The sequence below is a fragment of the Anthonomus grandis genome, chromosome 12 (assembly GCF_022605725.1).
Source record: "Anthonomus grandis grandis chromosome 12, icAntGran1.3, whole genome shotgun sequence".
Classification (NCBI taxonomy): domain Eukaryota; kingdom Metazoa; phylum Arthropoda; class Insecta; order Coleoptera; family Curculionidae; genus Anthonomus; species Anthonomus grandis.
In genome coordinates this window covers 20,355,889-20,380,481 of record NC_065557.1, presented here as the reverse complement: position 1 = coordinate 20,380,481, position 24,593 = coordinate 20,355,889, and the positions used below count along the sequence as shown (strand labels likewise).

Sequence of the window (24,593 nt, the reverse complement as noted above, 5' to 3'; positions counted from 1 at the left end):
GAGACTATCGTTAGTGAACATATTTCTGCAAGCGATAGTGATTCTGAACCGAGTGTTGGTAATTTGCCAGATGAAATAAATTTGGATATTGAACAAGATATTTTGAAGGATAGTAGTGATGATGAGAGTGAATATGGCGTAAGAAGCTACTATAATGGGAAAAATAGAAAAAAATGGTCAACAAAAGCTCCTGCCACAAGCCGTGCTCGTGCAAGCAATATTGTTTCGCATCTACCAGGACTTTCTGGACCAGCACGAGTTAACAAACCAAATTCAGCCACAGAAGCTTTTAAGCTGTTAGTTGAAGATACAATAATCAAGCAAATTATCGAGAAGACCAATGAAAAAATAACGAGCTTGCAAGCTAGTTATGCGCACAATGCCTTATCCTGCCAATTTTTAAATCATGTTGACGAAACCGAAATATTTTGGTCTCCTCGTCTTGGCAGGCGTATTCAAGTCGAACCACGAAGATATTAATTCCCTTTTCGCAACTGAAGGCACGGGTCGTGATATATTTCGTTCCGTAATGACTGCAAAAAGATTTAATTTTCTCCTCACAGCTTTGAGATTTGATGATCCAGACACCAGAAGATGAACCGGAGACAAGCTAGCCCATATTTCCGATATATTTTATCGCTTCGTGAATAATTGTCATACAAACTATTCATGTGGGGAATATGTAACTGTGGATGAAATGTTGATTGGTTTTCGCGGTAAATGTACATTTCGAATGTCTATCAAAAGTAAGCCGGAAAAATACGGAATCAAAATGATGTGTCTCTGTGATGCTCGGACGCATTATTTAGTAAACGTCTATGTTTATACCGGAAAAGACACTCAAATGCAGAATCCTAAGAAGCTCTTTTTCTTTCTTTAGTTGATACGATAAAAAATTCTAACCGAAATGTTACTGGGGATAACTGGTTTTCTTCTTTAGAGCTTGTCGAAGAGCTACAACGCTGTAAACTTACCTATGTCGGTACTATCCGAAAAAACAAAAGGGACCTACTAAAGAAATTTTTGCCAAATAAGCAACGACCGGTTTATTCTTCGATTTTCGGATTTACCAGAGACGTGACTTTGCTATCTTATGTTCCAGTAAAAAATCGAGCAGTTTGTCTTATATCAAGTTTTCATCATAATGATAGAGTTTTGGACAGAGAAAATAAACTTCCAGACATGATAGATTTTTACAATATTACCAAAGTGGGGGTAGATGTATTAGATCAGACGTGTGCAAATTGTAAAGTTAGTAGACGCACTAAAAGATGGCCACAAGCAATTTGGTGTCGAATGATGGATATTAGCGCTGTAATTGGAAGTATTTTATATAATAATGCTCATCCAGAGGCTGAAATGACAGACCAAAAGTTTCTAGTTACCTTAGGAAGAGATCTAATACATAACCAATTAATTCGCCCATCTCAAATAGAAAATATTCCCAGGGAATTAAAAGCGCTTATTCATCGAATTGGTCAGATTCCAGAGATAGGTCCAGGCAGAAATGAACATGGGGAAAGACCACCTAAGAGGTTCAAGGTGTTCTATTTGTCCACGCAATGATAATAAACAATCACTTATATGTGATAACTGCCATAAATACGTTTGTAAAAATCATTGCGTAAAAATAATTCGTTGCAATAATTGCCAATAATAGAAGGTTCAAACATGTTTGTTAGTTTTTTTATAAACCTTTTTAGGATTTTATTTTTAAGTGTTTTGAACGTTTTCATATTTATTTAAGAACATCTTCTTAATTTTTCACCTAAATTTTGTGTTTTTTAGTTTATTTTCGAGTCATTTTGCAAAAAGCCTATTTTTTAAAAAACCTTATATTTTTTAGTCTAGCTTTATTTTAAGTGAAATTTTTTTGGTTTATATGGCCTCAGAGTTGTTAATATATTATTATTTTCATATTTTTAAATTTGTTTTTGTTTTAGTTTAAAAAAAATCGAAAGGTCTAATTTGACCCTACCATACTTGGAACGTGATTTTTTTCCGCCATACCAGTTAAGGGTTAAAAGTTACAATCGTAATCAACTGCCGCGCCAAGTTAAATTGCAACCATAACGCTCCAGCCAAAAAAAATATTCGTTTACGGAAAATGAAATTTCAGAGCATTCAAAAGTTTTTGCGAAACCTAGGAAGCTGGTATGAAACTGCCTATTAGAACTTAAAAATCTAAAAATCTTTAGTAATGTAAAACTTATGTCCGTACCAAGACAGAACAGCAGGAAATGAGAAAGCTTATAACTTGTTATAAAAAAATATTGCCACTTTTTATATTATATCGGTGCCAAATAGTATCAGATACGGATATACGAACGTGGCTTAAGAACACCTAATTTATTAGAGAGAAATGTAGAAAATGACCTGAGACCTTCTAACATTCGGAAAACACAATCTGAGAACAATTATAGGACTTTTTCCAGGATATTGTTATATATGGCACTGTTACATATGGCAGTTAAGGAACTCTCCTGGACGAGCTTTATAAAGGAGAAAATAAATTACAACCTAGACTATAATGGGCCTCAAGCCAAAAAAAACATGTTGAAGATAAGGAAAAAAACTTTCAGTGACTATTAAAAGATCCTAATTCTTCTTTAAACCATATTTTGCTTTCATTATTAATAATGCGGCATACATATTGAGAGATTGGTTTATTTCAAACAAATTTAGGGAAATTCTCTTAAAATTATTTTTTTATTTTTTTTATGATTTTCTTAAATAATTTGCTAAGCATTTAAATGAATAAATTATCTACAATGCCTTTTGCCTTAAATAAAAAAATAACTAAAAATACCCATATATTGATATTTTACCGCTTTTTGCGTCACATTATATTTCCTACTCTACATTTAAACTCATGACGTCAATGTCAGTTTATCCAGGCAAGACGCTAACCAGACCAAATTATTTACCCTTTTGACTAGATACAAAAGACTCTTAGTCATTGTCTCAACAGTAAAGGCATGCCAATCCTTTACATGCCGCTTGTTTCTCTCAGGCTAATGTTTCAAGACGGCCAAATGAAAGATTAACTGTTTCGCGGCTGTTAATCCTTCAGTGGTCTTAAAGGATGGAAATACAATAGGATTAAAATATTATTAAGATGCAGTCAAGATATGCATTTTAAACAGGATGGATTCATTATAGGTGTTGTTCTAAAATACTTTTGGGAACCTCGAAATATAATCATAGTTTTATTCAAAAGAAAAAAAGAGAAACAAATAAATATTAAATAAAATAAATATAAATTCAATGTCGGTTAAATAATGATAATTGAACAAAGAGTCAGGATTGGTCGCCGCTAGACGTAATTTATTTTACACACCTGTCAAAACTTCTATTAATTTGTTAGGTTCCAGCAGGACCAGTGACTAAAACAAGTGCCCTTCTTAAGAAATAATGGTTAAATGGAATGTAAAAATAAATATTTTAAAATTTTTAGAGGTTTTTGGAAAAAAAACATTTAGCAAAATGGCTTTTGTATTTCACATATTTAAACGAGATTTTTAATTTTAAAAAACAAATTTAATAAATGTTTGGAAACGCCGATAAAATGACTTAAAGGTCTCAATCTTCTCTGCCTAAAACTGTTTTATCAACATCTGTATTAAATGTTTTGTAAGAGCAATATATACAAAAATATAACATGCATTCAAATTATGTGATAAAATATTGTTTAAAACTGATCAATCAACTCAAAAACAAATCAAAACAGTTGAATAAAAAACTTAAAAAAAATACTTTAAAATACCCTACGTCAGTAATCTCTCTTAGAAGATTACAAGAGAACTTAATGACAATAATATTAAAGCTTATCTATGTGTTGTTTTTTCATTTATAAAGAATTTATAAGTGCACTGGCTGCTTGAAACGATTGTCCAAACAACAGAGAAAAAAATAAAAACTAAAAAACTATATTGATTATGGATATTACAGTTATTATTATTGCCAAGGACGATCTACAATATACAGGGTATCCATTTAATATCGCGGTGCTCGATTGCGGCTTAATCTTGAAACGGGAAAAACATTTAATATGGGGAATGTTAATTGAGTTAGAGGGGCTACTTTTTAAAATTAGTTTGATTGATGGAACCACCTATTTTTTTTTCCGAAATAGGAGTCTTATTTGACGCTCTCTTTAACCCTAAAACTGTTTTGCCCTAAAATGCGACATTGCCTATTTATTAACAATTAAAGAAAATTTTCACGAAAATCAATGTATATCTTAATATTTACCAAGGATGTTTTCTATCTTTTTGAAAAATCTATGTAGAATCCTTGGCTTAGTTCATTTTATCTTTCGAAATTCCAAAATTTATTTTTCTTATATGGGGTGATCAAAAACTTTACTCAAATAATGATAATTTCAATTAAATTTAGCGCTATTTTTTTAAATAGAATACCCTGTATTTAATAACGTGTTTTGATAGCCGATAACCGTTTTCTCAAAATTTGTTTTTACGGGAAGAATGACACATTTTTTCATAGACATCACAACGTTTATTTTTACTTGAAAATGATTAGAACATACTGGAAGCGTAGAGTACAAAAAACAAACTAGAACAAAAACAGTTTTAAATGAAGAAATCAAATTGACAGTCATCAAGTCGGTTGTAGAAAATCCGGAAATTAGAGTAAGGGAAATAGGTAAGGACTTACAAATCCGGAAATCGTCCGCTGGAAAATCTCACAAGAAAAATAAATCACTACTATCAAGTTCAGTTACATTAAGAATTCACCAAAAACATTAACAACGTTAATTAAATACATTATAAAAAGAGTTATATCAAAAAAATTGCTCAAAGTCTCTACCGTTTTGGTCCAAACACAAATCAACCCTACGTGCGAAAGTTCTTCTAACTGCACGAAGAGTAGAAGGCGTAATACGTCTAAAAGACTCTTGTATGCGCTTCACCATATCTTCCCTAATTGTGGGTACAATACGATAAACTTCGGATTTAACATTTCCCCACAAAAAGAAATCCAGAGGCGTTAAATCCGGTCACCGAGGAGGCCATCCAATGGGACCTATTAAGTATAAAGTTTAATAACTATGTATACAAAAGTTAATTTTAATAACTAACCTAGCCTTCCAATCCATCAATTACCAAATTGGTGCGTGATATGTTCCCTGCCATTTGCATTGAAGTGAGCTGGTGCACCATTCAACTGTAGCCACATTTGATGCCTTACAAAGTCGGAAAGATCTTATGTCCAGCGTGGAAAATTCTCTCTTAAGAAATTTAGAAAAACTTTTCCTGTTACACGGTTTTCAAAAAAGTATGGACCCATAACAAAATCATGTTCTATTCCACCCTAAACATTGATGCTCTATCGGTGTTGAAAATTATTGACAAAAACTCGATGCGGATTTTCTGTATCGTAAAAGTGAAAGTTATGTCGGTTCACAAAACATTTAATAGAATTGAACAGAGTGACAAGTGCTCCATTTATTAATTATTTTCCGTCTTAGCTGTCGTAATGTCTATGAAAAAATGTGTTACTCTTCCTTTAAGAACCAATTTTAAGAAAACGATTACAGATAAAGGCCAACTTGTTGGTATCAAATTGAAGATAAAAGAATGCTCTATCAAACCGCATTACTAGATACAGTGTGTTCCATTTAAAAAAATTGCGCAAAATTGAATTGAATATTATCATTATTTAAGTAATGATTTTGATCACCCCGTATAAAAAAAATAAATTTTAAAAATTTCGAAAGACAAAATGAACTAAGCCAAGGACTCTACATAGATTTTCAAAAAGATAGAAAACGTCCTTGGTAAATATTAAGATATAAATGATACATTGATTTTCGTAAAAATTTCCTTTAACTGTTAATAAATAGACGACGTCGCATTTTAGAGCAAAACAGTTTTAGGCTTAAAGAGACCGTCAAATAAGACTCCCATTTCGGAAAAAAAATATAGGTGGTTCCATTTAAGAAAAAGTTCAAATTATATACTACGCTTTTTTGGGACACCCTGTATCAACCAAACTAATTATTAAAAGTAGCCCCTCTAACTCCATTAACATTCTCCCTATTAAAATTTTTTCCCGTTTCAATATTTAGCCGCAATCGAGCACCGCGATATTAAATGGACACCCTGTAAAATAAATTATATATTACTTGTAAATGTATAAACAAGTTTTTAATTTTGATAGAATCTTTCTAATACTATCTATTGTGACCTTTTGGTTTTAAAATTTGGAAGGTTTAGACATTGTACGAAGTGTTAGTTTTTTTTTTGAATTTTGGTTAAGTTTTATAATAAATTTTCAAAATAACTAATTTTATTTAATGTGAATTTTAATGTATAAAATTGGTTTAATGATTTTGAACTTAATAATCCTATTTGCTTTTAATGTATCTGAGTCCTGAGGATGATCTCATAGAGAGCCAAACGTCGACAAAATATACAATTGATTGTCTAAAGTAGTTTTTTTGACCTATATTCAGCAAAAACAAAAATTAAGCAAACATACAAATTATATTTTTTTAAATACAAATAAACCTGCTAACCTATTAAGTTCATTACGTGTACAAGCATAACATGAGTTATGCCAAAATTTACAGAATAGAATACTATTCTACTTTGTATTCTATTCTGTAAACTTTGGTTATGCTATTAAAAGCTTAATTTATAAATCGCAGGAGACGCATTCGGATTCGGAGTGTATTAATAACACCTATTACAAAAAAAAATTTTAAATAAAAAAATAAATATTTAACCTTTTTGAATTCAGCTAAGAAATACCACTTAAACTCTAAAATGATATACCTATTAAAATTAAACAACTCAATAACATAAAATAGTATTTATATACCTTGCCTAAGATGCGAACAATCGTAAAATTTCTTCTTCTTACCTTTGTGATCCAAAATCCAATGTTCTGAAAAGTCCGTCTTTTACAACATCGAACCCAGTTAAAGAGTATGTCGCACACAAAACTTTTTATTTATTTCTTATATTTCTTTCAATTTATTATCTGTCTTTTTTTCTGGATGTCGACATGATTCTATTGATCTTTAACGTGCTCCTTATTTATCAAATATTATCAATCATGTTGTATTGAATACTTATACGTCTGTCTACCCTACCCATTGATAATGTTTCAATTTTTGCGTATAGTTCAATACATCTTCGGGAAACCGTTTCCTTTAGGTGTACCGCTTACCGCTCTTTAAATAATATGTCTTCTACAGTTGTCAACTTGTGGACATGAATTTATTTTTTGATACTGTTTTTAGTATCTTGGTTTTGCTAGAGATTGTAGATGTGCTAATATTAGGGTTGGCTTTATTTTCTTCCCTTAAAGTCTATGCCAAAATGATTAAAAAATGCTAGCCTTCAGTTAGAAATCAAGCAAGTAACACTTAAATAAATAAATAAAATAGATATCGCTTATTTGCCAATTTACAAAATTATTTTATATAGTATTAACTTTTTATCTAACTGCAAACAATCAAGTTACCCATAAGTAACAGCATATGTAACTAATGCTGGTAGGGAATAAGAAAAGGTTACCGTAAAACGGGGTGAGATTGATTTTGGGGGGCTAGTTTGATACCTACTTCCCTAGCGCATATCATTACCGTTACAACTTCCCCCACTTATTTCTAAGCGTTCCGCCGGAAGAATTTATTAGTACGTAAACTAACCCACGCGAGGTCACGTCCGCCTTACCTAATCAGTAATAAATATCTTGTGTTTTGGCCATTTTTATTGAAGTCACTTATCGGATGTAAAATTGTGTACTGTATAACTTCGAGTACCCAAAGGTGAGTATTGCAACTGTATTAATTTTGTGCTAATTGCATGATAGGATCATTATTTCTACACGTAAAATCATAGATATTTCTTTCATAGATTTTAAGGTTATTTTGAAATTCGGCGATACGCGTCGTGGGGCGAGTTTGATCCACCCAGTGGGGCGACATTGATAGTCATCAAACTCGCCCCGCTTTTGAAAAACTTTATCCATTGACCAGACTAATGATCATTTATTGGTCTTTTCAGATGGTTCGAAAGTACGAGGGCAAGCCAGGCACCCGGAACTATAGAAATTATACCAATGAACAATTAAATGAAGCCATTGAAAAAATATGTGACGATGAGCTTTCTATAAAAAAGGCCTCAGAGCGATATAAAATACCATATGGGACTCTATACAATAGGTATCATGGCAAACACATAAAAAGTACTGGCGGCAAGCCTGTTTTCACAAAGTTTGAAGAAAGAGCTATACTTAATTCAGCTTTAAAATGCGCAGATTGGGGCTTTCCCCTTGATCTCTTAGAAATAAGGATGCTTGCAAAAAAGTATCTTGATGGAAGGGGAAAAAAGGTATACCAATTTTCAAATAATCTTCCTAGAAAAGATTGGGCTGTAAGTTTATCGGAACGCCATAAAGATCAAGTATCGCAACGTATCGCCGGAAATATAAAAAAAAGCCTGAGCGAAAGTTTCCAGAGAAACATTGTCAACTTATATTGATAATTTGGAAGAAACTCTAAACAATGTTCCTCCCAGTAATATATTCAATTTTGATGAAACAAATGTTGATGACGACCCCGGAAGTAAGAAGCTTATTTATAGAAGAGGAGTCAAATATCCCGAAAATGTCATCAATTATTCAAAGAGCTCCACATCTATAATGATTTGTGGATCTGCTGATGGAACTCTTCTTCCACCGTACGTTATATATAAAAGTGAACATCTGTATAATACCTGGAAGAAAAGAGGAATAAGCGGATATCCGTGCTGCACCAAAGCATGTTGCTCGCAAGGCTGTCGGTTTAACAGAACTTCACACGGTTGAATGGACGCTGTAACATTCGAAGATTGATTTTCCTCGTTATTTCTTCCACATGCCAAACGTTTGGAGGGCAGGAAAATGCTTATTGGCGACAACTTGGCATCCCATTTCAATGATCGTGTTCTAACCAAGTGTGAGGAAAACAATATAGCATTCGTCTGCTTAGTACCAAATTCTACGCATATTTGCCAACCTCTCGATGTGGCATTTCTCAAACCATTCAAGGTAGCGTGGCGAAATGTTTTAGCAGCCTATAAACTTAAAAATCATAATTCTACCGGAATTGCCAAAGAGGTTTTTCCGTCTTTATTAAAATCTGCAATAGAAAAAATGGACATGGTTAAGTCTCAGAGTAAAGACAAACCTGGAGGTCAAGAAGCTGGTGTAAAAAGGAATGTTATAAACGGTTTTTATGCCACTGGTATATTCCCTAAGAACCGTTATAAAGTTTTGGACAAAATTCCAGATTTAGATCATAATCCAGAACAAGAAATCAACCATACACTAGGTGATCTATTGCGAGAAAAAAGGTATGGAACTAACGATAATACGGAAAGGATTAGACAAAAAAGACAAAGACTCAATGTTATACCAAGAAAAAGTGTAAGCACGAGAGCTTCAGAAGAAACAAGCGACAGTGAAGGTGAAGAGCTAGAGCATATTACGATAGAGGCTGAAGAGAGGGAAGAGGTTGTTGATAAAAGTTTACAGGAAATAGAGTATATACAACCTGATAAAGTTTTGTTCAAGCCCGAAACATTCGTTCTTGTCAAGTTTTTTGCTGGGAAAAGAAAGTCAACGTGCTTCAAATATGTCTGTAAGATTTTAACGCAATTTTCAGATACTGAAGTCAATATAGTTAGTTTTAAGTCTACAAATCCCGAAGGATCTAAATTTAAGTTGGTGGAAAATGATCTTAGTACAATCCCCGAAGCTGATATAACAGCAGTTATCTGTTATCTTATTATGATATAGATCCTGTTAGGCTGATGGCAACGAATATGAATTTCCCGCTACAGTGGATGTTAAAGAGCTGTAATATATATTTTACAGCTATAAGTTACCTAATAAATTACTATTTTGTTAACATTATTTTATAAAAATAACTTACCTATACGAACTTACTTATTACAATATTCTTATGTTCATTTGTTTTTTATAACTAACTATAAGATAACTATAAGAACCTATTACTAATTCTGTTTGGTTTTCATGCTTTTAAATAAATAAATATCATTTAAATAAAAAGGGATGGTATCAATCCTTACCCCATATATCAATCTCGCCCCATCGATAAGACGTTTCATACAGAAAAATCTAGTAAGCCAAATCGAAAACGGGGCGAGATAGACTTATTCCGTTCGAAGACACTTAGTCTAACGCAATTTCAAAGGGGGTATCAAACTCGCCCCATTCCGTGGATGGGATTGATATGACCTAGTATAATTTTTTTTTGTTGTTACCCCTCCATCTTTTTGTGTGTCAGGTTACCAAATAACTCCCATCATATAACTACACAATTTAGCATTTTTAAAGAAATTAAAAAGTGAATTGGAAAATTTTTATCCCAAAAAATATTTTTAGAACTATCAATTTCGCCCCGTTTTACGGTACGAGTATGTAATAGAAAATTAATAATTTGTTTCAATTCTGGTTCTCTCTCACCTTTGGGTATAGCGAACATATTTTGGGATGTAAAGGGTCAATTTAGAAATGTGACAATCACTGAGTGTAATGAGATACCTTTCACCTTCTTTTACTAACTTTTCATATTATAACAATTTTAAAATACTATTATCTAGCCTTTTAATTTACAGTATTAGCTTTTATGCATTTGCTTAAAATAATTCACAGTTATATATTATACATGTAAACTCTGGGGCCCTAAACCCGATTTTTTAATTATATTTTCCGTTTAACTAATATTTTGATTTTGGTATATAGATGACATAATTTACAAGACTTTGATAATCATGCACTTAAAGGTCCATACTAGCACATAACATGCTATTATTTTGTTTCTATGTAATAAAAGCATAATTTATTTATTTCTTAAAAATTTTAATATAAGATGAATAACAAACATTTCATAGGCAAAAATATTTAATAAATATAAACCATAAGAAATATAAGACACATAATTTATACAAAATCTAACGACTTAATTAGGGAATAAATAAATAATAAATTAAGCAGTATATAACTTTAGTTATTTACTATTAAACAACTATCTATTAGATTTTATTATAAAATAAATACTTATAACAAACATTTAATGAGCAAGAGTATTTAAAAAATATAAATCACAAGAAATATAAAATACAAAATTTATATAAAACCTAACGATTTAAAAGAAAATAAATAAAAAATAAATTCATCAGTATATAACTTCAATTAAAAGCTTATTTACTAAAGTAATATAGACTTACAGACCGGTATATTTAGAAATCCAATATCGGAATTTACTAATCCTTGTATAAACAGTAGGAAAACCTGCTTCACAAATTTCATTTCCAAAAGATACCAATCCAACTAAAACATCATTGACAACCAAAGGCCCTCCGGAGTCGCCAAAGCATGCTCCTACATTACCAACAATGCTATCGCTACCTGCTGTGCATAGTTGAGAATCCGAAATTCCTGATCTTGAGGCGTACCACAATATTGAGCAACGTTTGTTAGCAATAATATCCAAACGTACTTCCTTCAGCTTACATTCGAGTTTATTTGAATTATGATAAGCAAAGCCTAAAAATATTATGTTTAAATTAATAAAATTAGACACATTGAAAAAATCTTGCAGTTTAAATTTTTATTTCCTAATTTTTATATGTTAAAGGTAATATCCTGTGTCAGCTTAAAAACAAAGATATACTAAGAGAGATCGAACATTCCCATCACACAGGTAAAACAACACTATGGTTATTTGCTACAAGTAAGAACCACACGATCGCAACTTTGGCTTAACTGTATACTACAAACAATTTAAATACTTAAATAAAATATGAAAATAAGTTGTTTATATGCTAATCCTAAGATAATTTTTTTCTCGGCTCTCTTCTGATTTTAAAATCTGTAACTCTCCACCACCTAGCATCATTCTGGACTTCAACCTACATCTTTTGTATAAAAATATGATAGTTTTTTAAATATATTTAGTTGTTAGTTTATTTTTTATCACTAACAAGGTCATTTAGCTTTTATAGTTACTTGTTTATTTATTGTTTTTGTAATATCGCTTATTTAATAGAAGTTTGTAACCATTTTTGAAGATAAATAAACTTATTATAATTTATTAAAACACACAAGAAAAAAAAATAAACCGGCTTCGTACTTCCAACTCTTTGGACTTTTGATATATTTGGAAATTTTAAAAGTAATTTAGTAGTCAGTTTCCATAAGGGTTTTAACTTCGTTTGTTTTTTATTGTCAAAAATGTTTGTAAGATATTTTTAATATAGACACAAAAACTACCATAATTTAAATGCGAATATTTTGACCTAATATAAATGTTGATTCTCCGTAGCATCTAGACTACAATTAGAAACCAGAGCATCCCATATTTTGGCTATGATCTTATAGTTCGTTCTTGAGCTACAAACCTCTATTTGCATTTTAATCGCACTTACATCTAGGTTAGAGTAAATTATTGCATCATATTTTAAGTTCGACGTTTCGGATATACAATGTGTCCAAAAGTCAGGAAAAATACCATTTACAAGTAAAAGAATTACTTGGTTGAGAAACGCTCAGGCACATCAATTTCCTTTTATTTTTTTGCATGTTTTCAAATTTCTAAAAGATGTACAGGCTGCGTCAGGAAGACTGCTTATTATTATTATTTTAAATAAAACACCCCACTTATTATTGCAATTTTAAATTCTTTGATAAATTCTAAACACATTTCATGTACAACACCGTATACTAATTTTGAACTGTTTTCGAAATACTAACAATCAAAATTTTTAAGACTTAACCGGACTGTAAAATCTAAATGATTTAACTTGGAGAAATATGGGTTGCACTTTCCTACCTTAGTTTTTCACAAACTATCGTTTAACAATAACTTTAGATTTAACTGAAGCTCGAAATAAAAAAAGCTTGAAAGCTTGAAAATCAAATTTCTAGTTTCAAAATGTCAAGTAACTAACGCTCTTTTTTAATAAAGATATTAATTAAGATTATTAATAAAGATATAAAGATATTGTAATTATTGTAGAAACTTTGGAACAAAGCAAAATTAAGTAAAATCTGTATTATTGAGACCAAGTCATAATGAGTTACTAATTTTGTTTGGTATTACGTCACTTAGAATAAAAATCAATTCAGAAAATACTAGCTTATACCTAGCTGGCCATTCTATGGTACCTCCCCTGCCTATACATCTATTTGGAAAAATAAAATTTAAATAATGACGCACCCCTCGACTATAGTGCGAAGGGGCTCCAATTTGAAACCATTCTTGTCTGTAGTTTGTACCGGCTAAACGTCTAAGTTCAGGAACAATGCGCTTTTGAAGCATTTCTAAATACTTTACGGAAGTTAGATTTCCCTCAATAAATAAAGGGTAAAGTAAGGGTCAATTATGTAAATTCCAAATATCGCACCCCACATATTAACTTTTTGTGGATACTGGGTATGCCCTTTCCGTAACCAATGTGGATTTTCCTCGGTCCAGTACCTGCAATTTTGGCAGTCTAAAATGCCATGAAGTATAAACGTAGTTTCATTCGAAAACACAATGTTATTTAATAAGTTCTGATCTTGGTCTAGTTTTGCCATGATTAATTCACAAAATTTGTCACAACCGATGATTTAGGCATGTCAGATTCTTGAGCGGTTATTCGCAGCGAACTGTGGGGATTTTCAATGAAACGTTGTAAAACTTCCAAACTTCTTTCATCATTTTGTTGAGGATTTTGGCCGACCAGATCTAGTCCTTTCTTTAATGCTGCGAGTTTTGTCCAACCTGTTTACTATTTTCTGAGCAGTTGGTGAAGTAATTGAATTTCGATTTGCAAATAAATTAGCGACCTCTTCGTATGGTCTAACACGATCTCCATAACCGCTTAATCTTATTAATGTAATTTTTCTCTTTCATTTAATTGAGCCATTTCGGACTTTATTGAACTTGAAAATGTCAAATCTATTAATCTAAGTCAAAGTGCTCCACCTGCCACCTGTGACAAAAAGTACCGAGAGTTAAATAATTTAGATTCTAAAGCCGGGTAAAGTTTTTAAACATTTTAATTTTAATTTCAAAAACAGTTCATGATTGATATAGGGTGTTTAACATGAAATGTGTTTAGAATTTATCATATAATCCAAAAATGCATTATTAAATAGAGTGATCTATTTAAAATAATAAAGTTGACAGCTGCCGAGTCTTCTTGATGCACGCTGTATATTTTTCAGAAATCTGAAAATATGCAAAAAAATAAAAGAGAATTGATGTGTCTGAGCGTTTCTCAACAGGTAACTAGTTTACCTGTCAAAGGTATCTTTCCAGACTTTTTGGATATACTGTATAAATTATCATGATAGTATCCAATACATATGCATCACCATATAATTTTATTTTTATTTATTAATAAAGTGTCATCAGTGTCATACTATCCGAACCACTTTTTTAAAAAAGTTTACTGGTGACTAAGTAATTACTTATAGTATATACAGGGTGTTCATTTGAAAACTTCCCACCACGGATTTATCGAAAACCACTGTTTAAAAAAAATGCCGAAATACGTTAAAAGGTTTGTCAAGGGGGACAACTTTCTAACCTAAAATTACTTCACCCCCTTTCACCCATTGCCCCCCAGGGTCATCCCCTTAAAAATGTTAAATAGCAAGGGGTATCGAGTAATAGCTTGTTTAAAGTTTTAGGTCTTTCGAAGTCTTTTATTTTGACGTTTGATTTTTTTTAAATCGGTCGATTCATTTTCGAAAAAATTAGAAAAATCTTTGTTTATCTTAATTTGTTCAGATAGAAAACAAAAACATGAAAATGTCTGTCAGGAATTCGAACATCGCCTATATCATTGTTTGGCCAAAAATGGGCAACATTTTGAGGACTTATTGAAATAAAAACTGATATTTTCATGTTTTTGTTTTCTATCTGAACAAATTAAGATTAACAAAGATTTTTTAAATTTTCTCGAAAACGAATCGACCGATTTAAAAAAATCAAACGTCAAAATAAAAGACTTTGAAAGACCTTTTAAACAAGCTATTACTCGATACCCCTTGCCATTTAAAATTTTTAAGGGGATGACTCTGGGGGCAGAGGGTGAACGGGGGTGAAGTAATTTTAGGTTAGAAAGTTGTCCCCTTTGACAAACCTTTTGACGTATTTCGGCGTTTTTTTTAAACAGTGGTTTTCGATAAATCTGTGGTGGGAAGTTTTTAAATGAACACACTGTATAACTTTGCTTCCTATTTGATATTTACGACAATTAAAAGTCTGATTCTTTCGAAAGTATAAAAAATATAATAAAGAAGATAGAATAATAATAATAAGAATAATATAAACGTCAAAAATCTATTCCGGTTATATCAATTACTTTAACAATATACATTTTACTTGATTAAATTAAATAACTGGCAAAAGGCAAATTAAACTAATTGAAAAATTTATTAGAATTGAAATAAAAATGTCTATATCACTTATTCAAATATAAATTATTAATCAGCGGGTTCATGCAAGAGAACAAGCTGGCAGCCAAAAAAAATGGAGAAAATAAGAGTATTTAATTGCAATTCCAGAAATTCAATTTATAGGGCTTACGACTGGTATACATTATATCAAGTTCTTTTTGCTGGGTAAATACAAAAGAAAAATACGTGCAATATCTATAAAACGACGTGAAAAGAACTTATCAAAAAGATTATGAAGTTTTCCATAAAAATGGTTTTGAGACAATAACAGAAAATGAGCCCAGATACTCTATATTGTTTGCTATACAAACTGCTTAATCAGAGTCTGCTATATGTATATATTAGTTATGTTACTATAGTATGCAAGGAGACTATACGTAAGGAGACTGATCTGTATACTAAACGTGCGTACCCAAAAATTTACGATAAATAGTTTCAGAAAGTAGCCACATTGGCGCTGTTGGCCAGAAGTGTACCCTACTCTGATTGGCTCGACCCATCTTTTGACAGTTGATTGTGTTATTGCTGGCGAAATAGGAATAATAATTACAAGGATAAAATACTGCCACGTGCAGAGCGAATGATACTTCTGCAGAACAGCCCCGATGTGGCTACTTTTTAAAACTAGTTATAGTAAATTTTTAAGATGGCTACTTTGGCATGTGAACCCAGTGACCGTAAAATTTTTCATACACGATGCCTTATTTAAAAAGTGCGAGACCGGTCTCCTTGATAATAAGCTATTTTATATTATTAAGTTAAAAACTTGCTATTGGGCTGGTGAACTCAACACTCGCAACACAAAATTGTTTAAAAATATTATTAAACAAAATAAACACACTTATGGTATTTCCAGCATTGCTACGTTTTTAACTAATATTTAAGACCTACTTATTATATTAAAGTATTAATTCTATACAGGGTCTCTCACAACGAATAGACGCGATCGATATCTCAGAAACTAATTTTTCAAAAATTTTGAAAATTTGGCAACATGGCACAGTCGATGGGGGCCACACAACTAAAATATTTTAACAGTTGTGACGTTTCCGGTTATATCGGAAGTAGATGTCAACTTCCTTATTTTTAGTGGAACACCCTGTATATTTTTACATTTTTGGCTTCCACGTGAAATTCTAGGTATATTTTGTGTATATTGTCCTATACCTAAGTGTAACCGTTTTTGAAATATTTTTAATTTCATGTGAAAAACTATGTTTATAAGCCCTAACATAATTACCGATTGCTCCCTTTTAGTAGCCTTTATTTATTGGTTAGTTTCGGTTTTATTTTAAAGGAAGGACCACTTTAAAAGGCTATTTTAATATTTGGCTCAAAAAAAGATATAGGTGGGTTCAAAAACTAGCAGACTAAAATCTAACCTTATTTAAGGGAATACTAAATGATACCTATTACATTTCTTGTAGAACATTTCTCTTGTGACACTAAGTAACTTTTTATCATATATTCTACATTTATATTGTAGACAGCGATTTATTAACTTACCCCATCCTGATAAAACACCAGTGTGTCCTATAAAAAATCCAGAGTCATCATCGGCCATTCTGGATATAGGTCTTATAGCAAAGGTAAATTGGACTGATTTTGGTAATTTGAGAATGGCAATGTCATTTTGCATTGACGTGGCATTGTAATGCTCATGAATAATGACTTTAGGATTGTATAAAATCTTTTGAGTGTCTTCCGTTATTTTAAGGTTGTGAAAACCCAAGTAAATCTCTATAAAAGAGGCTCTGTAAAAATAAATAAGCAATTGTTCATTATTCTTTATAAATAATAGTTTTTTTAAAATAAACATAGGTTTTTATTTTTAACTGTAAAATTTCTTATACACCCTAAACTATTTATATATTCTTTTATGTTTAATCTTTAAAAAATATAGACTTACGTCTCAACGCAGTGTGCTGCTGTAAGTACATGGCAAGTAGATATTAGCACTCCTCCGCAGAAAGCTCTTCTATCTAACAGAAGGCCAACTTGGTAAGGGTAAGAATGTGGTATGGCTTCTTTACCGCCAGTTATTCTAAGTGCAACTAAATTCGTATCCTGTAATAAAATTGTTAAGTTTTATAAAGGTAGAAATACAATAGGGCTATAGGTATTTTAGATATTGTACATTATATAGCCAATAAATGTATATTTTTGCCAACAAACTGATTTTTAAACCAAATTTAAATTGAATTTTACATCTAAAACAACGTATATTACATATCTACATATAGAGTGCCTTAACGTCAAATCTCTAACATCTTATTGTTTTTGAATGAATACTTCAATGTTACTATTCGAAGTAGTTAAGTAGTATAATAAACTCCTTTTTATGGCTCTAACTAAGTAGCTCAAGTATCTAAATAGTTTTCATTTCTTAATTAAAGGTTAACAAGGTTCAAATAAGAATAACAAAAGTCACATCAAAGACAGAAAAAAAAAACAAAAATTTAAAAATTGCTTAAAAAAACAAAATCCATAATCAATTGAGAAAAAATAAAAAAACTAAAATAAAAACCTGCTAATATGGTCTTTACTAATTTCTTTGAATTAGTTAGGAAAACTGGAAGTGTTCAAATAGAATATGCATCAGAATGATAGGACTTTTTAAAGAGGATTCCATAACTTACATAATACTGTAAAAGGCAGCTAGATCTGATATCGAAAAAGACGAGTCAATGTGATCAAGCATAACAAATTTAGCGTAATGTATACAGGGTGTTTCAGAATTATGGGATCAAACTTCTAGGGGTTATTCAGTGCAATAGTAGAAAACATTTAAGTATAGGGACCCAAATCCGGAAAAGTGTCATTACGGCCCTAAGACGCGTTAAAATTTAGAAGAAAGATTGCATTAATAGGATTTATTGCATTTAATTTTTGACTTTTGTATATGATATCATTACCACAAATGTTTAAAATGCCTTTTTCCAACCTGAATACACCGATTTAAACACATGATTTTAGCGAATTTGACTAAAAATTTGATACTCGTTTTGAATGATTTCAAATGCTGCTATAATTTGTCCAATGAAGTCTTGTATTGTTCTTTTACTGGAGTTTCATAGACCTGTAAGGTTTACATTTCCCCACAGAAAAAAATCAGGTGTCCTAGAATGCCAAGAAACTGCTACAACTTTGGCAATCCAAAGAGGCTCAAATCGTTTAGCCAAATCCTCACGTACTTTTCAACACCATTGTTGCTGATGTTGAAAATCATCAGTTATAAATTTTCTACACTTACATTAACATTTTGAACATTTGTTGTGAAGATATCATATACAAACGGCAAAAATTAAATGCATTAAATCCTATTTAAGCAATTCATCGCCTTTCTAAGTCTTAACGCGTCTTAGTGCCATAGTGACCCTTTCCCGGACTTACTCTATACTCAAATGTTTTCTACTGTTACATTGAATAACCCCTAGAAGTTCGATCCCATCATTCTGAACCACCCTGTATTGCGGTTTGCATTTCAGGATCTTAGAAATCATATAATAAAAGTTGCAGTTATAATTTAAGATGTAATGACTGCAACACTACTCTAAAAGTTAAAAATTATTGTCAAGAAAATCATGCTGGAAAAAGACTTTGTTTTCGAAACCAAATTTTCCCCGGGGAGGGCCGGGGTAGAATAGCCCTCCGGTACGCTCTGCCTGTCGTAAAAGGCGACTAAAAGAGCAACCCCTTTGGTGGTAGATGTTGTTCACTTGCATCGCCCGGTTCAATACCACCACATAGGACTTAGGCGGCGTGAAGTGGTTCCATGGAACTCACGTTTTGCCGCCATGTTGCTGTGTCCGGTTTCCAAAGGGGAAATGGAGAAGAAAAGTAAATGCATGATGGCGCCCTCACGACCAAAACTTTCCGGAGGTAAACTCGCCTCCCATTCGGATCTCCGGGCGGAGGCTGGTCGGGGGGTCCATCAGGCGGATCAAAAAGCCTAAAAATCAATTTCTGCAACATCAGAGGCCTAAACACCAATATTAATGCAGTACACCAACACCTGCAATCAAATAAGCCTCACATTCTCGCATTGGCAGAAACAAAGGTGAAACCTTCAACAACAAATGTTCACCTCATTTATCCTGGATACGATCTACACACCGGATTTCGACTAAACTTTGGATTGGCAGTATTTGTCAAGAACGATTTGAGTTGCCAGCGGGAGGAAACGCTTGAACCTGCGCACTTCGACGTCATGTGGTTCAAAATAATAGCCAGTGGTGCCACGAAATTTATCTGCTGTATCTACAGACCACCAAGCGACACCCAATATAGACGGCTCTTTTTGAACCTGGTTGATTGCATTAACCATCTGCAAATTAACTACCCAAGCGCAGAAATCATTGTCATGGGTGATTTTAACGTTCACAATATCAACTGGCTACGCTTCTGCAACAAGAACGACGATGAAGGACGAGAAGCTGAACTATTTGCGACCATATGCGGGCTTACGCAGCTTGTGGAGGAACCTACCAGAATCCCCGATCGTGACGGCGAGTTCGCGAGTCTCCTAGATCTGGTCTTGGCTTCAGACCCTGACTCATACACAGTATCAGTACATGCCCCCCTAGGAATATCGGACCACAAATTGATAACAGTCTCTTGCCAATTGTAGGTTAAAACGCAGGATCCTCCGATGCCGCGGAAGGTATGGCACTATAAATCAGCAGAGTGGAACCATCTTCGGGAATTTTATCGCTCATTCCCTTGGAAAGAAGTCTGCTTTAGAACCAATAACATCTCAGAATGTGCAAACCAAATTACAGAGACGATCTTGGCAGGAATGGAAGCTTATATCCCTTTTTCTACTAAATACGGATCAAACAACAAGCAATGGTTCAACCTGAATTGCAAGGAGGCAGTAAACAAGTAACAAGTCAACATCCTTCCATTGAAAATCGGAGGAACTTTTTAGCCTCCAGAAATAGCTGGAAGCGAATTATTGATGAATGCAAAGAGAGTCACAACAACAGGATCAAAAACAAACTGCTAAACTGCCCAAATAGAACAAGATCTTTCTGGTCGGTATCGAAAGCCGTTAGTCAAGGATTTGCTAAGTCGGCCTTGCCACCCCTAACAGCAGATGATGGTTCTATCGCGGTAACAGCAAGGGAAGTCCCTCAAGGATGCATTCTATCCCCCACCCTTTTCTTGGTATATATCAACGATTTGCTAGGAACCACTGTCAATCCATCTACAGCTTTGCGGACGATAGCACACTTATTTCCACATTTAACCGCCAAACCAACGACAGCCGCAAGTTCTCAGAATCTTAGGCAGCAACAAGTAGCTTCAACGAACAACGATATTAGAGCAATCTTGGAGTGGGGCGATAGCAATTTGGTCAATTTTAGCGCTAAAAAAACGCAGGCTGCAGTAATTACGATGAAGACTAACCTTGGTGGGCCGGAGTTGGTTATGGCAGGGAAAACATTGCCAATGAAATCATCTTTACATCTTCTAAGAGTCGAGGTCACCAACAGTGTGTCCTGGCATGACCACGTTGTCGAGGTCGCCAGGGCGGCTTTCAAAAAACTCGGAGTGCTTTTCAAAATGAAAAAACTGTATACACCAGAACAGCTGCTGACTCTTTATAAGGCTCAAATACGCCCTTCTCTCGAGTAATGCTCGCATGTCTGGAGCTCTGCACCGAAGCATAATTTAAACCTGCTGGATTCTATACAGAAGAGAGCTATTCGTCTTATCGACAAACCAGAACTGACAAAGAGTCTGGATAGTCTGGAGCACAGGAGAAAGGTGGCTGATCTCTGTTTATTATACCGTTATTATCACGGTAAGTGCTCGTCTGAGCTGGCAGGCCTGATTCCACCCAGGGTTGTTCCGGTAAGAAGGACGCGTCTAGCAGTTGCGGCTCATCAACATCGAGTCCACCTGCCTACCCCAAGGACGTCGCTGTATTGGGACTCATTCATCTGGAGAACATCGTCTTTGTGGAACGGGCTTCCACCTCACATATTTCCCGACGCATACAACCTACAGCGATTCAAGATAAATGCCCACAAATATCTTCGCGCAAGCACCACTCCAAGAGTGACATAGGACATTCCTCTTGTGCTTGTGTTTACCATAAAAAAAAATTCTCACATAATAAGCACCAATTATAATTTTTTCAAAGGGTTCGTATCTCAATTTATAAATAGGGTTCCCAGAATTTGAAATTTTTAGACATTTAAATGTTCGTATGAACTCTTGTGTCTTCTTGAATATACATTTTTTTATTTGATAGCTGCCAATGCAATATGTTTTAAAAGATTATAAAATTATAAACATTGTAAAACGATGAACTTTTGCTCAATATATTTCAATTTTCTTGAAGAAATTTTTTCCTGTTTAAACCAAAGAATGATTAAAATTCTTGAAAGGATTTTGAAAAAATGATACGTCGATCTGCTTTATTTCAAAAACCTTTCAATAATTGGATTAAGTATAAAATAAGAAAATATATTATTGTTAAAATTTGCCCTGTTAAAATATAGGGATTTTCTACAGGTCGAGCCCCAATTCAGGTTAATAAAATTACAATCAAAATTAATGATCAAAATATAATTTTATTTATTGGGTAAAATTGAGTTCTTTGGAAATTGTTTTTATTAGTAAATGGAGAAGTATGGAGAACAGCAATTGAAAGAACTAAAGCAATCAGTCCTTCCAATTTATTAAGAATTCTTCGTAGAATTGCGTAAGCAAATAAAAAGTATCATTCAGGCTAAATGTGAATTGGTGTTACTAAAGGATTTAATGATACAAAAATATAAGATTCTCCTAGTAAGTATGGTGCTTGAAGAGCTAAGATAGTTAAAGCTGATAATATAATTAAGAATCCCACAAGGTCCTTAAATGTAAAATATGGGTGAAAGGAAACTGTTTCTATATTTCTATTTCTCTTAATGGGGTTATTAGATCCAGTTTGTTGGACAAAAAGTAAATGAATCATTACTAAGGCTGATACAATAAAAAGTACAAGAAAATGAAATGCAAAAAATCGGGTAAGAGTGGCATTATCTACTTTTCAAAAGAGTTTAGTTGCTTAAATACAGGGTACTACTTGAATACGTTCTAATATAAAATTGTAATTGTATTTTAAGATATAATGGATATTGGCTTTAAAAAGTAGCATAAAAAATTATTGTAACACATCAGCTAAAATAAGTCGAATACTCTTTAGTCAGGTCGCAATTTTCCTTAATCATAATAATTTTATTTAACTAAAGTGTACTTATTTTTTTTATTAAATACTAGCGTGAAATCACATCATATTTAATAAAAACAAAATACATACTGAATATTATACTTGACTAACTAACTACTAATTGATATAATTAAAATCAATTAGTAGCTTAATAGTAATTATTCTCAAACTAACAGAGTTAATATTGACCATGTCACAATAATAAAGCAAAAGGGATTTTGGCCAATATCCCCTCAATATATAAGAGTAATTCATGCCGATTCGACCATTTTATTATAGTCTGCGGTTTGTGTCGCCTATTGAGGTTAAATCGTTGTAATTAGTATCAGTTGCTAAATTATTATAGGTTTTACATTCAAAATAAAAGTATATGTTAATAATTAAAGTTAATCTATAAACTTTAAATCAGACTGCCTTAAAATCTAAAAAAAATAAATCAAATTGATAATTTATAAATAGTAGATAAAATCTTTTCATTTTAATAACTATGTTTATTTTTATATTCTCAAAAGTTATAATGTATTTATATTTTAATTCAGGCTCGTTATTTTAATTTTCGTACTGGATTATGCTATGTTTTAATGGGAATATAAAACTTTATTGAGAATATGGTAACCTAGAGATTTCCTAAAAAGGATTAAAGAGTTCACTGACTACATCAAATAAATGTCATTGATGAAAATGTCTGAGGCCCTGTACTGATACCACATAAGAAAATGTTCGAGTTGAAAAGTCCGAGTATTAGTAAAAAACGCTAGTAACGCATTGGGCAGTTTTAAAAAAAGGCAACAATTTTAACATAAATTAATTGAGTAAAAAAAAATTATTGTTTTATATTCATATATTGCAATCAATGAAGTAGTAAATCAAACAATTCGTTATACTGTTAATTTGAATCGAAAAAAGTCTAAAAGCAATATTTCAAAAATATGGATATTAGAACACAAAGAACATTCGACACCTCCAAATTAACCTATGTTATAACTCGTGGAATAAATGAATAAATGAATAATTTTTAAATTTTTGAATAAGTGTGCTTATTATTTGCCTGGAGAAACAATTTTTTGTATAACTCATCATAATGTTATCAAGGTCATAAATTAAGTACCAGTATCAATCATGAGTCTTTAAAATACTGCATCAGAAACTCATACTAGCTGCTCTATATTGTAATATACAAGTTAGGGAATTGAATCTAACACATTGTCCAAAATAATAGCGATACCAGCTCCTCTCGTTGATGTTGAATTTTAAACCGCTATTATTTTTTTCTTAACCTATTATGGCTGTTTATACTCGTTTCGAAAGAGTTCAAATTAATAAATGGTTTCATGTAGATAATTTTGCAGTAGGGATTTGTTTTTAATTATATTTGAAAATATGTAGATCGATTCCTTGCGAAAAAACAATTTTAAACGTGCTTTTGAATTTTAAGACATTTTTTGTCTTCAAGATTGTCATAAATGCAAAACTAAAATGCCAAAAACTTTGAATTATTTAATTTGCAGATCAATATTTTTTTCAATCAGAACAACAATTATATTCCTCGTTTGATATTGGTCTTGGGAAAATGAACACAGAAGTTTTCAATTCCGTCCTCAGTATCCTTAAAAATTAAATTTTTGGGCTGGTAATTTAGGCGACTATATTCTTGGTCCATCTTCATCATCTCTGATAATATTTTAAAGTACCAAAAATACCTTGAATTGCTGCAAAACTAAGTTCTTCCTGCCATTAAAATCCTCACGATTTAGACATGGAGTCAGTCTATTTTTAGTAAGATAGCTGCTCTGCTTAATATGCGCATTTAATAAAGAATTTTTAACAAATACATTTCCTAACTGTCTTATTAGTAAGGGGACTGACGATAGATCTC

General features: G+C 32.3%; 1 protein-coding gene across 1 annotated transcript in view; it reads right to left on the bottom strand.

Annotated features, from left to right (window-relative positions):
* Positions 1-10,923: 10,923 nt before the first annotated feature.
* The window catches only part of LOC126743206 (brachyurin-like), a 29,734-nt gene continuing 16,064 nt past the window's right edge, over positions 10,924-24,593 (bottom strand). The window contains exons 2-4 of the mRNA XM_050450189.1: positions 17,402-17,559; positions 16,999-17,246; positions 10,924-11,586 (exon numbers count right to left, since the gene is read on the bottom strand). Coding sequence (XP_050306146.1) covers positions 11,264-11,586; positions 16,999-17,246; positions 17,402-17,559 — 729 coding nt within the window. The 3' untranslated portion in view covers positions 10,924-11,263. The remainder of the gene's footprint in view (positions 11,587-16,998; positions 17,247-17,401; positions 17,560-24,593) is intronic.